Here is a 16890-nt window from a genome sequence, read left to right as displayed (position 1 = left end):
GCTCCAGCAGTGTGGGAAGAACCAGAGTGGAGCTGGGGATGGCAGATGGCTGCTGCAGCTCAGGAAAGTTTCGCAGGGAAAGAGTTCCTGTGCTCTCCTGGGGCCTCACCTGGGAAACTGGACACAGTTCTGGTGTCCCCAGCATGGGGAGGACAGGGAATTGTTGGAGCAAGGCCAGAAGAGGCTGTGAAGTTGATAAAGGGACTGGAGCTCCTCCTCTGTGGAGACGGGCTGGGAAATTTGGGATTGTTCACTTGGAGAAGGCTCCAGGGAGAGCTCAGAGCCCCTTGCAGGGCATAAAGGGGCTCCAGGAGAGCTGGAGAGGGACTGGGGACAAGGCATGGAGGGACAGGACACAGGGAATGGCTCCCACTGCCAGAGAGCAGGGCTGGATGGCATATTGGGCAGGAATTGCTCCCTGGGAGGGTGGGCAGGCCCTGGCACAGGGTGCCCAGAGCAGCTGGGGCTGCCCCTGGATCCCTGGCAGTGCCCACGGCCAGGTTGGACACTGAGGAGTGGAGCAGCCTGGGACAGTGGATGGGCTTTGTGGTCCCTTCCAACCAGACCATTCTGGGATTCTGAATATTCATTTGGAGAATAACCTCTCAGAGAAGAGGCAGAGCAGCACTCTGAGTGTTCGCCGCAAGCCCTGGGCTCTTCTCCTTTACACCACTCAAAATCAGAGCTCTTTTTCATCTCCTGTTCTCCTCTAGCCCCCACCTGCAGCTGAAACAGGGAGAACTCCTGGCTATTCCCTGTAGGATGAGCTGGGAGTGGGGTCAGGCTGCAGCACCTCCCCCTGAAGGGTCCCAGAAACCCTTCCCAAGTGAACAGTGCTGACACACGCAGAGCAAGACACATTTAAAAAAAAGAAATCTGCTGGAAAGAACCCAACAGATCAGGCACTTGTTGGAGCCTTGAGTGCAGAGGAACATTATAGAAAATTCCCAGTGACTCCTCCAGCTCCAAACCTATCATAATTTAATCTGTGTGACTGGAATTTCTCAATAGGCTGGAACTCCCTCAGGACCAAAATCTCATTGAAAAAGAAACCAAGGAGAATTTTGGCATCTCTTCCCCAGCCTGGAAGATGAAATGCAAATCTGTTATTGGCATCAAGCTCTCACAGCTTGATCCATCCACAGAGCTCCAATAGCCTGACATTAACTTCTCAAGGAAGAACATTTTGTTACTCATCCTCAGACAGTTTATGCTTAAAGGCAGAAAGACTAATTCTGTTTGGGGTTTGGGCAGTGAACCTTCCCCAATTACCAGCACAGTCAGGCACTGATCTGGTATTAGAGACAAAACACAGGGAGATGGAGACTGTTGACTTCATTTTAAATACAAATTCCAGAGGCTGAACACTGCTGGCACGTGGAAAAGCATCTCCAGCTTCTGCTGCTGCCCTGGCTTTTCAGACACGAATCGATCTGGTACCGCTGCTGCGCTTGCAGGTGGAAGAAGATGACCTGAGGGGGAGCTCGGTGTGTCCCAGAGCTGGGGACATCCCACGGCAAAGGCACAAAGAGAGGTGTAGAGACAGGCTGCCAGGAAAATAATGGACTTTAATTCGAGCCTGTGCCTGACAGGCAGGGAATAAATGGGTGCTGAGGTGAAGAGCTGTGTCCAACTCCCGGAGTGAGAAGAGACAGCGATCCCCCCGCGCTCCCGGCACGGCCACTTCAGTGGGACACAATTAGCAGCTCTGGGCTGCTCCTTCTCCAGGGGCGGCTCCTCCACACCTCATTTCCCTCATTTGCCGTTAATTAACGGCGGCGATCCGCAGCTCTGGAGCGCGGATTCTCCCGGAGCAGGCGGGCTGGGCTCCAGCTCCTCCCGCGCCTCCCGCGGACCGAGCCGTGCCCGAGGGCTCCGGGATGCGCTCGGCGCCGGGACAGCGGGGCAAGGGGGCTTCAGGCTGGGTTCCCTTCCCTGACCCAGCACAGCCCGGGTCCCTTACCTCGCCCAGCCCAGTCCGGTTCCCCCTCCCAGCCCAGTTTCCACGCGGACCGGATGGGGGAAGCAGAGCAGGGATGAGCACAGCAGGGACGAGCATCCCCCGAGCCCTGCCTGGCCCTGCCAGGGCTTCCAGCCCCGGGGCCACTTGAAGCAGCTCCTGACAGGTCTCTGCAAATCTAACAGGCAGTTCCAGCAGCCGTGCTTTAAGGGGGACAGGAATAACAGAAAATCCTTGTTTGTGCTTGGAGTGAGCTGCAGGAGCTCCTCCTGCCTCTGTGTGCTCAGCAGCCCCCTGACCCCACACAGGGACAGGGCAAAGCTGGGCCTGGCCATGCTATTGGCATCTTTGGGGTGAGGAGAAGCTGAGCCAGCTCAGTTCAGCTGAACTCAAACCTGCAAGCCAAGCTCCAGGAGAAGAGCCCAGAATATGACCTTGGCAGTGCTGGGGTTCCTGGGTCTGAGCTAAGCTGCACTGAAGTTTCTCAGTTGTCTCTCACCTGAGCTTTGTCCTCACACCCTCAATGGGAAGAGGAAAACACTGTTGATACCTGAGCTAAATTCATGTAAAGCTCACAAACCCAAATCCAAAGGCTCTGAGGTGGAAAGGCTGGGAAATTAAGGTTTGATTTATCAAAGCACACAAGAAAAGGGGCGGGGTGGTCAGAAATGTTGGCCTCCTGTTTCTCCAAAATGCTCCAGGCTGTCCTGGAAGGACCAGTTCCACTTTGCACCCTTCCCTTGATCTTTCTCTCAAAAAGCTCTCCATGGAGGCCCCTGATTGTGACCATGGCTTGTACCAAGTGTCCACTGGAGAGCAAACCAAGAGCTCCAATTCATTCCACAATACTCAACAACATTAATTATTTAACTCAGAAATTACCCTGGTGAGCCACAAATCCTCTACAAAAGAGACCTTCACCCTGAACCTCTACCTGGCCACACATCCTGGGCCAGGGCAGAGAGGACTGACAGCAGCAGCTTCCAGGGGGAAATGATGGGATCCTCCAGGCAGCACATGTGGACAACTTTCTTGATGGCCCGTGCCAGACTAAGGCTGCTCTGTGCTCCCTACCACTGATCTGGAAAATGGAATTTTAAAGCTCTTTCCATCTTCTTAAGCCACAAGCCACCTCCATGCATCTTCTTACCCTGAGACGTGGGGAGGAACCTCCCTTTGGGAAGGCCTCAAAGCAAATGACACTTGGTGGGAAGACAGACTCAGCTCTGCAGGATCCCAGGGAAAGCTAAAGATATCTTTGGGGCAGCATGACCCTAAATTTTCTAATTTTCCCCATAAAACACAGGCTTAATGTTTCAAAAAGCTGCAGAAGGACAAAAGCTAAGACTAAAATCACTCCATAGCTCCCAACACAGCATTGGTCAGGGATGTTCTCTGTGTCCCTGATCTGCTGAGCCATCCCACCTCGCAGCTGCCTTCCTCCCCTGCCCACAGCCCAGCCCCAGCAGCACTCACCATCCAGCTCCTCCACGGAGATGTTGGCCAGCTGCTCGCTGTCGCTGCCGGCCGAGAGCGAGCGGTTCAGGTAATTGCCCTTGTACAACAAGCCAGCTGTCACATGGTGGAATGGCATCTTCTCCCTGCCACCAAAATGGGAAAAGAGAGGGTCATTGGGGTTATCTGCCTTTGTTTCATGGAGTGGAGCAAAGGCTGGCCTGGAGGAAGGGCTGGAGCAGCAGCTCAGGCTGCGGGTGGGTGTGAGAGGGGTGGGCTGAGCTCGGAGCCAGGGTCTGAGGCAGGAGCTGAAGGAACAAGCAGCAAAGCAGCTGCTGCCTCTGGCTGCTGGAGAGGAGCGAGGGGAGCCAGAGCAGTGGAGCCTTAGGAAAACAGGATTTCCCAACACTCTGCCTGCAGATTTCAGCCTTGGTAACAATTACAGAGAGCACTACACTGACCTGCAGGTAACAGGTTACAGCATCGTGGAGTGTTTGGGTTGGAGAGGACCTTAAAGCCCATCCTGAACCACCCCTGCCATGGCAGGGACACTCCCACTGTCCCAGGGTGCTCCAAGCCCCGTCCAACCTGACCTTGGCCACTGCCAGGGATCCAGGGGCAGCCCCAAGTGCTGCCCAACAGCACAACTTCCAAAGGCAGGGAAGGGTCTGGCATCCCTGAGACCCCAGCATGCAGCCCCCTCAGAGGGTCCAGCCAACCACCCTGAGCAAGGCGTTTGTCACTGCAGGGCCCCAGCTCCAGACCCCTCTGGGAGGAGAACATCCACATTGGAGCAGGGCCCCACAAAGAACATTCTCATCTCCCAGGTCTGAGAGCTGAGGAGAAACCCTCTCCACGGGAGGCTGGAGCAGGGAGGTGTTTGCAAACCCCACAGGTCCCAGCCCCAGGGAAGGGCAGGCACTGCCCAGACAGGAGTGGGAATTACTGTCAGCAGCACTCACCCTGTGATTTAGGAGACACGAGGAGGAGGCGAGTTTGCCAAAGTCAATTGAAATATTAAGAGGAAGATTTCTCATGCCCAGGGCTGGATTCAATCAGCACAAGCTCATCCCAGGCCTGTTGTGCTTTGGGCTGCACATTTCCAGCAGAAATAAATCAGCAGTGTCCCCAGAGCCACCCAGAGCTGGCCAGGAACTCCCTGGGGCTGGAGGTGGCCAGGACAGGCTGGGAGTGGCTCTGAAAGCCACCAGGGCTCTCAGTGCACAGGGCAGGGGCTGCTCAGAGCCCACCCTCAGTGCTGAAGGTTCTGTGCCCAGGAGGAGGTGCCAGCTCTGGAATGCTGCTCCAGCCAGCAGCACCAGGATGATCTGGCTGTGCCTCAGCCAATAACCCAAATATACAGACAATACAGATGGATTCAGTGGGAGCAAAAGCCTTCCTGCTCCCTGGGCTGGGAACAGCTTTGAGAGACACCCCAGGAGCAAACAACCTGGAGACACAGGCAAGCACAGAGGGAGAGAAGGAGGCTCCTCCTGCACTGCTCAGCACGCTCCAGGAATTTCTCTGGCAGTAATTATGTAAATAAATCCTAATCGTAATTTTAAGTATTTTTATTTGGGAGCCAGTTTGCTCCAGCAGCACATTAGAAACATAAACAAGGGGTTCTGTTTCATTAAGCACATCTGTAATTTCCCAGTCCTTGCCAATTCATGGGTTTCACTCTGAGACGTTGCTCCCTCTGACACCTGCTCGGCACCAAAATGGGAATTGTACCTGGCCAAGGGACATTGAGAGGCAATGCCAGCTCTGCTATCACTGCACAGACACTTCCAGCCCTTTGCACCACCTTCATTTGTTCCCAGGCTCACCACAAACCATTCAGGCAGTGACCAGTTCCTGTTTTCTCTGGACAATCACCCCCCAGGGTAAGCACAGAGGTGGAAGGGACCCACAAGGGTCATCGAGTCCAACCCTTGGACTGCCCCAAGAATCATTCAAAGCAATTACACTGAATTTTCAAATCATTTGACAGGAGTTTCAGTCTCCCCTGGGCTGAGCTGGCACTGCAGGCTCAGTGAGGCTGTGGGGCTGGGCTCTGGCACTCCCTGGCCAAGCCCCTGGGTGAAGGAAACCCCAGCCCTGCAGCCCCTGAGCTCAGCCACAGATGGAATAGCAGCTAACCATGGATTTAAAACATTCCTGAAATCACTTTCACAGCCTTGGCTTCTACAACCATTAAAAAAAAAAATGACAGTGCCTCTCCCCTGAGGGCTGAAGAGCTGAAAATCAGCTCCTACCTGGATCCTGTGGTGTGTTTTAGTGCTGGAGGAGAGCCATGATACCCTGGAGTGAGAAATGCTGTATTGAATTCTGCTGCCCAGGTATATTAGGGTTTTAAAGCTGTAACATCATTCAGCAGAAACCCTGCAGAGCCTCTGGAATCCAGCACCTCTCAGCTCTAACAAGGGATGCTCCAAGGGGGCCCAGCTCCCGTGCCAGAGGCCCCAGGGATGTGGAGCTGTGCCTCAGGAACACTCGGCACCCTCAGACGGGAACCTGCAGCCAAACCCAAGCCTCAAAGGGGGAGAAAACAGCAAAAAGGAGCCCAGGAGGGGCAGGTGGGGGAGAGCTTCAAAGCAGCAGGGTGGGAAAGCCCTTGAGGGTGGGATGCATAAAAGCTCCATGGGAATATGTAGGTGCCTGTCTGGGATAAAAGGGCTGTCTTGGCACAGCCAGACTGGTCCAGGCTGGGGTTCCCAACCCTGGATGTGTTCAGGGCCAGGCTGGAGCAGCCTGGGACAGCGGGAGGTGTCCCTGCCCGTGGCAGGACTGGCACTGGGTGGGTCCTTCCCAGCCAGGCCATTCTGGGATTCTGGGACAAGCTCAATTTGAATGCAGCCTCAGTGTCCATGTCAGAAACACAAAAACCTCCTGCAGGTTCCCTGTGGCTGCTGCTCCCAGTGTGCCCAGCAAGCCCTGGGACCCTCAAACCACAGCTGGGGCGTGCCGTGACCCCATCCCCATAGTGACACCTGGCACCATCAGCAGCAGGGGCTGGGGCAGGGCGCTGACAGCATTTTATCTCTCCAAATGTTCCATCTGAGCACTGTGCCCCCTCCTCAGGGTGGCCCTGGGGCTCCTGCCCCTTCTCCAGAGCTGCACAACAGCCCCTGAGCAGGGAGCTGGGCTGGGCTTTGCTCTCCAGCACAGACACATTTTCCACCAGGCACCTTGCAAACCAAACGCAGTGTGGGGATTTGGGAGCAGTGCAATCCCCTTAAATAACATCATGAAAAATACCACAGAAACATTGGCACTGAAGCAGAAATCCCTCAAAGAACCCCTCACCAAGTGTGTGGAGATCTCACCATGGTACCTCAATGTCTAAGGCTGAAAAGTGTGGCTGGGTGTGTGTTTTCTGACTCTGGCAGTGTTGTTCAGTTTGGTTTTTAGTTTATACTATTACATTTGTATTTTTAATTTCCCTAATAAAGAACTGTTATTCCTACTCCCATATCTTTGCCTGAGGGCCCCATAATTTCAGAATTATAATAATTCAGACGGAGGGGGTTTACATTTTCCATTTCAGGGAAGATCCTGCCTTCCTTAGCAGACACCTGTCTGTTCAAACTCAGGCACTCAAAGAGCCCCTCACCAGGTCTGTGGACTGTCCCCACGGTCCCCTGGCAGGTTCCAGTCCCTGTGCCAGGCTCCCAGCAAGTCCCACCCCCATCGTGCCCTGCCAGCCTCACTCCTGCCTCTCAGCACAGCCACACTTGTGAAACTTAGAAGATTTTCATCAGCAATATTCCATCAGGATAAAAAAAGCCATCTCCACACTGCTCACATGTCTGTGGCTCCCATTCCTCACCAGCCCCTGTGCTGCTCTTCCCAAAAAGGTTCAGAGCCCACGAAACCCCACATGATCATTAAACACAAGGTTCCAGGATCCATCTCTGAGATGGAACTGGGACCAATTTCTGTTGATCCTGGATCTCCCTGGCTGGTCACCACTTCAGAAGAGGTTTCTTGTTCCTCTCTCTCCCATGTGCAGCCCAAAGGGTGCCCAGAAATCTGTCGTGGGGAGTCTATCCTGGTTTTCCAGCCTCAGGAATGGAACACACAATCTCCTTGGCATTGCCTGGGTGTCCCACCCAGCCAGAATCCTGTGTTTTCCCTCCCCATGGAGCTGGAATTCCATGGACCTCAGGGGTTGGGAGCACCCTGGCAGGATCCCAAGCTGGATGTTGAACCCTGTGGTGTCAAACAGATCGGGCAGAAAGCAGGAAACGTGGGATGAGGGTAAAATGGAGATCTCCAGCTCTGCCACAGGCTGGGCTGAGGGAGTCTGAGATGCAAGAACAGGAAGCACACCTCTGTGGATGGCCAAGGACTGGAGGGGAGCACCAGCACAAGCTTTGCTCTCTTAGCCCTTCCTCAGGGCTGAAAGGAATCCAGGAATATATTGAAAATCCAGGGAGCAGTTGGGAAGCTGGAACAGGAGCTGGGAAGTCCCTGAGGTCACTTTTAAATCCTTTAAAAATTCATCAAGTGAAGTGACAGTGTTGAAGATGCTTCTCCCTGGGCACAGCAATGTTTGAACATCTAGAGCAAAGCAGAGCAGGGACTTTGGAGGAAATGATCCCATTTTCCCCAGGACTGAGGCACTGCCATTGTCCTCAGAGGGAGGCTGTGTGATCCAGATGGATCCAAAGGACAGCAGAGCAAACAGAGCCTGGTGTCACCTGGGAAACCCCCGGGATATCTGATCCTCCATGAGGCACCAGCCAGGGGACACCTCCCAGAGAGGCTCCATTGCTATTTCTGGTCCCTTTCCATGGTGCTCTCCATGCTTCCTTCTCTCTCTAAGGAGGCTGTGACAGCTGAGGGTCATGGTTAGGCCTGGCTTAACGTCTGGCATGGGAGAGGCTGAGCTGGACTAAATCCCCACGGTTGCTTTGAAGCCAGCCCAGTTCAGGGAAGACAAAATCCATGTGCTGGGAAAAGTCACTTTGTCCCTTGTCACCTGCATTCCCTGCTGCTAACAATAGCTTTAAAGATTTTTTTCTCTTTTTTAATTTACTTTGTGCACAAACTTGGCACCTGAAGTGCAATCTGAGCTCGAGCTGCCCACGGCAGAGCCTGCAGGACTCTGAGGGCTCCTCTTGGCTCAGGAGGAGCTCAGAGGATGTTGGCACCTGAAGTGCAATCTGAGCTCGAGCTGCCCACGGCAGAGCCTGCAGGACTCTGAGGGCTCCTCTTGGCTCGGGTGGAGCTCGGAGGACACAGAGCTCAGCAAGGTGTGAAGAGGAAGCTGCAGATAGAAACTGCCCAGGTCTGGTTTAGCCAGGCTCAGCTTAGGGGTGAGAAGAGAGCCAGGGCTGAGAGCAGGCTCAGGCTCAGTCTGCACTACAAACCAAAAGAAGTGGACTTGGAAGGAGCCTTGGGATGGGGAAAAATAAAGTCTGGTTCTTTTAAAATAAGACCCTAAAATAGATCATAGATCCTCCCAGGGAGGCCAGTCCTGCAGGAAGTCTGTGATTGCTGACTACTGATCCCAATCTTTATTGATCTCAGAGCCCAAACCCCCAGGAAGGCACATTTGGGATATTTATAAACAGGAGAGAGAGCAGAGGGCACTGCACAGGGCACTGGACCCTCTGGGCAGGGTTGGGGAGCCAGAGTTGCTCAGGCTGGGCTGAGAGGGCAGTGAGCCCTAAAGCTCCCCCAGAGCTCTCGTGGGACACAGGAGGGCTCTCCCTTTCCTGGCTGGTTATCAGTGGTTAGACCTGGCTTTTCCACATGTATTTTCAGCAAATGAATCCAGAAAAATTCACCTTTCACAAGGATTTATGGACTGCAAACACGAGACTTGGAACCACACATGCAAGATTCACTGAACATCTGCTGCTGGGGATCGAGGTAAAATCCAAATTAACCTCCAGGGACCATTCCCAGTCCTGACCCATCACATCCCCAAGTGCCCCCAGCACACCGTCATGGCATTTGAGCTCTATCTGATCATTTCTTGGCATAAGCCTAAGAAAATGTTCCTCTAATTCAGGCAGGAAATGCAGATCTGACACACCTGCCTTGGGATACCAACACCAAAGCACCTCATGGTGATCACTGGGTAAAAAAGCCTTTACAAACAGATCATTCTCAGCATTCAAAGATGTAACTGGGAAGAAAAAAAAATCCTCTGCGAAGCAGAAAACAAGATGTGAGAGACAACCTCATGTAATGTACAGCACCTCAGGAGCCACAACCTTCCATACTCAAGAGCTACAAAGCAGTTGGAGCTTCAGAAGGTTTTGTGCTGGGGTTTTCTCCCACCTTCTGCAGTAAATTCGAAATGAAAAGGCAGAGGAAGGGCACTTGAAAAGACACCACATCTCGACACAACTGCTGCTGCTTTGAATTCCGGCAGAAAGGGAGAGCCGAGGGTGCCGGGCCGGTGTAAAAGCCAGCCAGCACTTCTGGGAGCGGCTGTGAGAGACAGACAGAGCGGTCACAGCTGCTTTTGTTATTCCTGAGCCGTGGCTGGGGCTGATCCCAGCTCGGAGCCCGGGAGGAGAGGACTGCGAGGACCTGGTAACTCCGTGTCTGTCCCTAGGGCAAGAGCAGCCCTCCCAGGGAGAAAAAGTCCCTTTCCACCGCAAACGGGCTCCAAGTGCCCCGTGAAAGAGCCAGCAGCGCTGAGTCACCAGCGTTCCCTCTCACCCGAGCTCCGCTCAGCTCCCGAACTCATCCTCACCTTCTGCAGACAGAAATCCCCAGCTTTTTGCTGCCCTCTTCCACTTTCTGTCACTGCTGCTGCCCCCACTTGTGTTTAACCAAGATTAGAAGAAAAAAAAAAAAAATTAAAAAAAAAAAAATCCATCTTCCAGGTTTGGAAAGCCTCTGAGTTAATGGTGTAAAGTTAAAAAAAAAAAAAAAAAAAAAGCCAGCAATGCAACAAAAATCTTTAATCTCTTCTCCCCTCTAATAATTCACATAATTCACCGCCCAGCCTCCCATTCCCCCATTCCCTCCTGTGGGACAGAACACCAGGGACAGCCATGGTGTCCATCACACAGGGTCCCCAAAAAAGCCTTTTTCAGGTGACAAGGATTTAGGAGAGGAAACTGACACAGGCTCCAGAAACCTCTCAAACCTCCAGGCAGAAGGGAAGCTGAAGGAACCTGCACATTGGGAACTGAGGCAGACTTCTCTCCCTAAGTAAACTAAAGAAAGACTGCTCTAAAAATAGTAAACTAACTAAAATTTTAAGTTTTATTTCTTTATATTATAAATTTTAAAAATTGTAAGAAGAGTTCTAAACCTTTTGTTCTAATTCTTATTACTCTTTTATTACTCTTCCTTTTAGCTACTATTAATACATTTTTCTTTATACCCTTTGTAAGTTTTAAACCTACTTTGCCTTTCTCCTAATCCTACTTAACAACAAGAAGTAAATACACTAGTAATTAACCAACACTAAACCCACCACACTCATTAGTACATTAACCAAAAAAATCTCAAAATTAACAAAATCTCAAATTAACAAACCAAAACCACTGCGTTACACGTGGAACAAACATCCCAGGAGGGACATGTTCTGTGTGACCGGGAAGGACACACCTGCCTGGCCAGGAGGGACACTTCCAGCCCGTCCCCAGGCCTGGTGCCTCGCTGGAAGATGTTGGTGGAGCTAAAGGGTGAAAATCTGGGGCTGTTGGTGGATTGTTTTCCACACTGGAGGCTCCGAGCTCCTCCTGGGCGAGCTGCTGGAGCTGCCGGGTCTCGCAGCACTCCAGCCCACCTGCAGCTCCATTTCCCTGCCCCATGGGAAGGGAAATTTCCATCCTGTTCATGCTGCAAGGGCAGCCAGGAGCACCCTGTGCCCACCGGGGATCCCTGCAGCAGGGAGAGGGGGCTCCTCCTGGCCCCCTTCCCAGAAATCAGCTTCTCCAGAAGTCAGGATGGATAAAGCCAGCGGGAGCAGGTTCAGCTGAGCACCCAGGGGAGCTCAGGGGTGCCAGAGAGGCTTTGGGGCATCACCCAGCCCTGCCCAGCCCCTCACACCGACCCCACCCCACAGTCCTGGCTGCTCACACACAAAAAGATCCCAATTCTCTTTCTCTGGAATACTAAAATCTCAAAATTAACAAATTGTTTGTTTGGGGGTTTTTTTGGTTTTTTTTTTGTTTTTTTTTGTTTTTTTTGGTTTTTTTGGTTTTTTTTTCCCTGAGTACAACACGAGATCACTCAGAATTAAACGATGGGAACGAGGTCCTTGTTGACAGCAAGAAAAATAAATATCCCAGAGCTCTGAGCTGAGGAGCACATCAAAGCAGGGAGGAAATGTCACCCCCACCCCCATAACCCATCCCTAACACATTTCCCTGCTCTGCTGAACCCTTTTCTCCTCCACTCACAGCTGCTGAGTGTTTGCTCATTGAGCCTGGCCAGAGGGGACTTTTCTGAGCTTCTGTTCATTCCCTCCTGTCCAGTTCCCTCCCTGGCCAGGCATAAATCAGCCCTGGAGACACGAGCAGCAGCGATTCCTGGCACCCCCAGCACCCTGGTTCACAAAACAATACACAATGGATTATTCAGAGCACACCCTGCGTCACACACCAGTAATTATAAACATGAAATCTATCAAATAATGACAATTAACAGCGGATCTGACAGAGTAACACACTCCAAATAGCCTGGTGGTTGATTACGTCTTATTAATGAAATGCCAAAACATTGAGGGCTCTTAGCAGGACAATTAATTGCTCCCAATAAATCTGACTTCTGCCAGACCTCATCTTTAAAGGAGGCTTTGGGACATCTGGTGAGGGTTATTTTTTAAAGCAATGGCTGATGGCTCCTACAGAAAATTCCCTGGGAGCTGGGAGGACTGGAGCCACCAACACACAGAAATTAGCAGAAGGGAATTGGAGACGAGGGCAACCCCAACACTGGAATAATTTTATATAAACTGGGGTGGATTGTGGTGTAAGATTCCAACCAAAATCCACTCCCAGCACTTCCCCTGCAAATCCAGGGCCAGCAGCTTCCTTGGAGAAGTGTCCTCAGACACAATGGCCCAGATTCAAAGGCATCCAAGGAGGATCCCAGGCAGCTGGGAGAGGGTGAGCAGACCCAAAGGGAGACCTGTCCCACCAGAGGTGTGCAGAGGCACCAGGCTGGCTGTCACTACCCCAGGGATGGGCTGTGTGACCAAGGGTGCAGGGACTGTTGTGCCAATGGATCCACTCCTGCAGGCACTGGCAATGTCAGCTGCCTTGGACACCCAGGACTTGCAGCACTGCTGCCTAAGGTGGTCTGTGTGTCCGTCCATCCATCCATCCATCCATCCATCCATCCATCCATCCATCCATCCATCCATCCATCCATCCATTTGTTTAAGCCCCTGCCCCTCCTGTGGCAGGGATCCAATGGCCCCACACACTGGGAATAGGCCCTTTCCAAGGGCCAAACCCCGGAGCTCTGGGGCACTCCCTGGCCCCAGCCCATGCTGGAGCCCCTCACCATCCCTAATTCCCCAGATGTAATTCTTCTGTCAGGGAGAGCAGGGCCAGGCTGTGCTGCTTTCCCTGCAAGCTCCTGCTCCTTGGAAGATTCAGTAAAGCTGTTCCAGGAACCCCAGGGATCATTTCCTGCTGGAGCAGTGTTGAGCTCTCGGGGTGGCACAAATTACAGCATCCTTATTTTTATTTCAGCCTTTATTTGAAGGGAACGTACAAGAGAAATCTGACGCTGGCTGGGCCTGGAACCCACAAGCACTCTGTAAACAAGCTCTGCTCTGAGATTTCCATGTTTCTTCCTGAAACACCAGGAGAACCAGCGGCACTGGATAATTGAAAACAGTTAGAGAGTTCATTTTCTTGTTTTTTTCTGGGATTTGCTCTCGGCTGGCTCTTCCCAACCTTAATACCTGGCAGGGTTGATCAACTCTTTGGAATTTCATTTGCATAAGGGTTGATGTGCTAAGAGCTCTCATGGAGAAATCACTGCCCTGGAAAGGTCAGGGATATCCAGGGAGAAAAGGAGAGAGGCCATTTCTCCTCGAGTGCTGCTTTTAAAAGGGGTCAGGGCAGTCTTTGACCTGAATGAATAAAGAGACCCCAAGGAACACTTTACTGTGACATCCTTGGGAGCCTCTGGACACGTCCTCAAACCCTGGGGGACATTTGCCAATTAGCAGCAGAAACACATGCAGTATTCCAGCCCTGCCCGTGGGGTCACAGCGTCCCTGGAGGCAGCAGCACCTGCAGCTCCCTGTGCTGGGACAGGCTGGAGCACCAGCAGGGCTCACCTGGGCTGGGTTTTCCTCCTCTGTTGCTCAAGGCTTGGCAGGAGGGGTCTCAAACTTCTGAGCCCTACACACCCTGAGGGGCAGAGAGCCTCTTTAGACACCTGCAGCTCTTCAGCTCCGGGAGCCTCTGCCCCCCTGAGCCCTGCAGGGCCAGGCCCCGGGCAGGAACAGGGCACAGACCCTGGGAATGGGGGCTGGGATGGAGGAAGCCAAGCTGGATTTGTGCAGGACACCAGCAGCGCCCTTCTCACCACTGAATGAATCCCAGCTCCTCAAGCTGCCTCACGTTCTGGTTTATCATTCCGGCAGCCAGGAGAGAGAGATCCCAGGGAGAGGAGATGCACACAGATGCCCTCCCTGCTGTCACCTGTGCCAGCCACCCTGCAGGACACCCAGTGACCACAGGCAAGCCCTGTTCACATTTTAACCTTCCTGCATTCCTGAGCATCCAAAGCCCTGCTGCAGGGAAGGACTTCAGGCAAAGGCACGGGAATACAGGAGCGTGAGGAAGAGGGCTCAGGGAGCCCCAAACCGGCTTCTCCACCAGGCATCACTCATTGCTGGGGATCAGAGATGAACCCACTGGGTCCTGCCACCCCACTGGGCAGTGTCCCCACCCCAGGGACAGCCACCAAACCTGCAAAGATGCCAGCACAACAGGAAATGGCTCCAGGCATGGAACAACACAGACCCAACCCCTCCAGGCAGGTGAAATGGCTGGGTAGTGCCTGGGAAAGGGAGGTCCAGGAAAGGTCCAGGACTAAAAAGAGGCCTGGAAGCCCCAGCTAGCGCAGACCTGAGGGCAGGAGAGCAGATATCTGAGGGACAGACCTGAGGACAGGATTCAGTGCAGATGTTTCAGGTCTGCTTTTCTCCTGCTGTAAAAATGCAAATGCAAGGATGCCCAGCAAGCCTCCACAAGCTGATGTTAAGTTCAAGGAATGAGAGGGCACTTTTAGAACCACCCACTGAATTTCTTTACATCCCCCAGGTCCTGCCCATGGACTCCAGGTTCAACAGACTAAATTCAGACTGTGGCTTTTATTACCACTGCTTAATGTCTTTATTCTGAGAACCATTTTCACATGTTAGTGCTTTTATCGAAGGAGACTGCAGTTAATTAAAAGCAGACCTTTAAACCAGTTTGTTTCTATTGCCCTCTTTTCATGATAGCCCAAGAACTATTGCATAATATCCAGAATTTACTTGAGTTTCTGCCTCACACTTTTAACACTAACCACATTCACAGGTTAAAAACACAATTAAAGCCTCCCCAGCCTGGCAAAGCTCTGCCATATGATCAGTTCCCAGTACATCATTAGCTGGGGACTGTATGAACTGAATAAAACTGACTTGGTCTTTTTACACAACATTAAAAAACGCTCTCAGCTCACCCCAGGAAGGCACCTGGCTACAATGAATGCTCTCAGACCCTTCTGACATTCCCAGCATTTTCTGAAAAGGCTCTGCCTGTTTGAATTTGCATCTCCTCATAGACTGCCTGCCATATTTCATCCCAAATCAATACAAGCTCTATGAGCACAGATCTAAAATGATGGTGGAAGGTATTTCTAGTCCAAGGAGTTTCTCAATGCGCATTTTGCTCAGTTTACCACAACTCTGCAAGACAAAACATGCACGGCACCATCATTGCACGGGTCAAGCCATGATTTTGCTTAGAAATTAAGACATTTCAAAAGAAATACGACGAGAAAGTTGCATTGCTTTGAACTTACAGGGGCAGCGTTCCGGGAGGCAGAGGGAGCCGCACGGGACCGGCCATTGGAATGTGCCGGGGCTGGGGCAGGAAAGCCCGGACAAGCAGCCCCCAAAATGCTGTTTCTAAACCCATCTATAGTTACAGAGCTGCCGTGGTATGGAAGGGATGGGCTGCATCAGCAGAACCCTCCAGCACACCGTGATTGGACAGAACCTGCCTGGAAATGGAGCCTGGGAGGGGGAACGAGGAGGCTCAGCCCCGCTCCCCGCACGGCTGAGGCAGGCAGGAAAGAGGGTTAAATTACCCTTTGTGCCTTTTGCTCTGTTTCGGTTTGGGTTTTTTTTTTTCTCCTTGCAAGCCAAGTTCTGCCCTGGGGCTCGATGGCAGGGGCTGCTCCCGAAGCGCTTTTGTTCCCTGCTGAAATCCCCCTGCCCCACCGAGAACTTTAGGGAAGGTGTTGTGAGAGCCAGGCGAGCTGTGCACACTCCCGAGGGATGGAGGAGCAGAACGCAGCTCCTGCAGGACGGACCCTCCCCAGGGGAGCGCCCTGCAGCCCTGACACCCCCTTGAGCTTCACCCCGAGCAGGACCCGGCTGCGCTCCCTCACTTCCCGGTGGGATCCTGCCCCAGCCTGCAGACCCCTCCGGGCAGAGCCTTTATCCACAGGTGCAGTGCAGAGAGGATCTGGCTACAGGTCCAGAGCATCCTCGGAGCTCGAGCAAAGAGCCGAGCATCCACCAAGACTCCCCAAGGGATGAAAGGGGATGAAAGGATGAAGCTTCCCCATCAAACCCTTCCCGGGGTCCCACACATGCATTCTGGAGGAAAGGGAGCGTGCAGAGACCCACGGGAAGCCAGCTGGAAAATTCCCTGCTAAAGACATGGCATCGGGAGCTCTTACCTGCTCGGATTTGTATTCCCAGCTAGCAGCACACCTACAGCCCCAGGCTCTCAGGGGGCATCGCGGGGGTGCAGATTGCTGCAGGTCATGGGTGTGTACAGCCAGAAGCAAAAAGAAACCGACCCAAAACAACCCCCCCAGAATCCCCCAAAAGCCACAACATGACCCAAATGAGATCCCTGCAACGGCTGTCTCGTTACAAGCAAGATGAGATGAAGGAGGGGTTTTTACTTGCTCTGAGGCATCATATGGAGCTTAATCACAGCAGTTACGTATTGGGTTCTTTTGGCCTTCAATCAAGTGTGTCATTTCGGTGGCAGCTGCCTACGTGATGCTAGCACCCTGGGCTCTCCAGTCCTGTGCCTGTGCCGGCCTTGTGCAGCTATTCTACAGCTCAACAACGGGCAAATTCCATTTCCCAGGCTGCGGGAAGCTCCTCCTGTAGTCCAGCGAGCCCTTGGAGCCACCCAGGATCACACACCTCTCCTCCGGTACCCAGAGCCCGGGCAGCCGCTCCCACCGCAGTGCCCGTCCCGCTCTCATCTCCCGGCGCAGCCCATCCGTATCCCGAGGACTTC

At 52.8% G+C, this 16890-nt stretch overlaps 1 protein-coding gene across 2 annotated transcripts in view; it reads right to left on the bottom strand.

Annotated features, from left to right (window-relative positions):
* Positions 1 to 16890, bottom strand: part of CALN1 (calneuron 1) — a 137156-nt gene that overhangs the window by 92685 nt on the left and 27581 nt on the right. The window contains exon 3 of one of the 2 annotated variants that reach the window (XM_041425036.1): positions 3437 to 3561. In XM_041425036.1, coding sequence (XP_041280970.1) covers positions 3437 to 3561 — 125 coding nt within the window. Of the gene's footprint in view, positions 1 to 3436; positions 3562 to 16890 lie in introns of those variants that run through there. The other variant, XM_041425037.1, reaches the window with a different exon arrangement.

The sequence above is a fragment of the Onychostruthus taczanowskii genome, unplaced genomic scaffold (assembly GCF_017590055.1).
Source record: "Onychostruthus taczanowskii isolate IOZ18803 unplaced genomic scaffold, ASM1759005v1 scaffold86, whole genome shotgun sequence".
NCBI classification, from domain to species: Eukaryota; Metazoa; Chordata; class Aves; order Passeriformes; family Passeridae; genus Onychostruthus; species Onychostruthus taczanowskii.
Note: the sequence above shows the minus strand (reverse complement) of the source record. Positions and strands in the feature narration are given on the sequence as shown.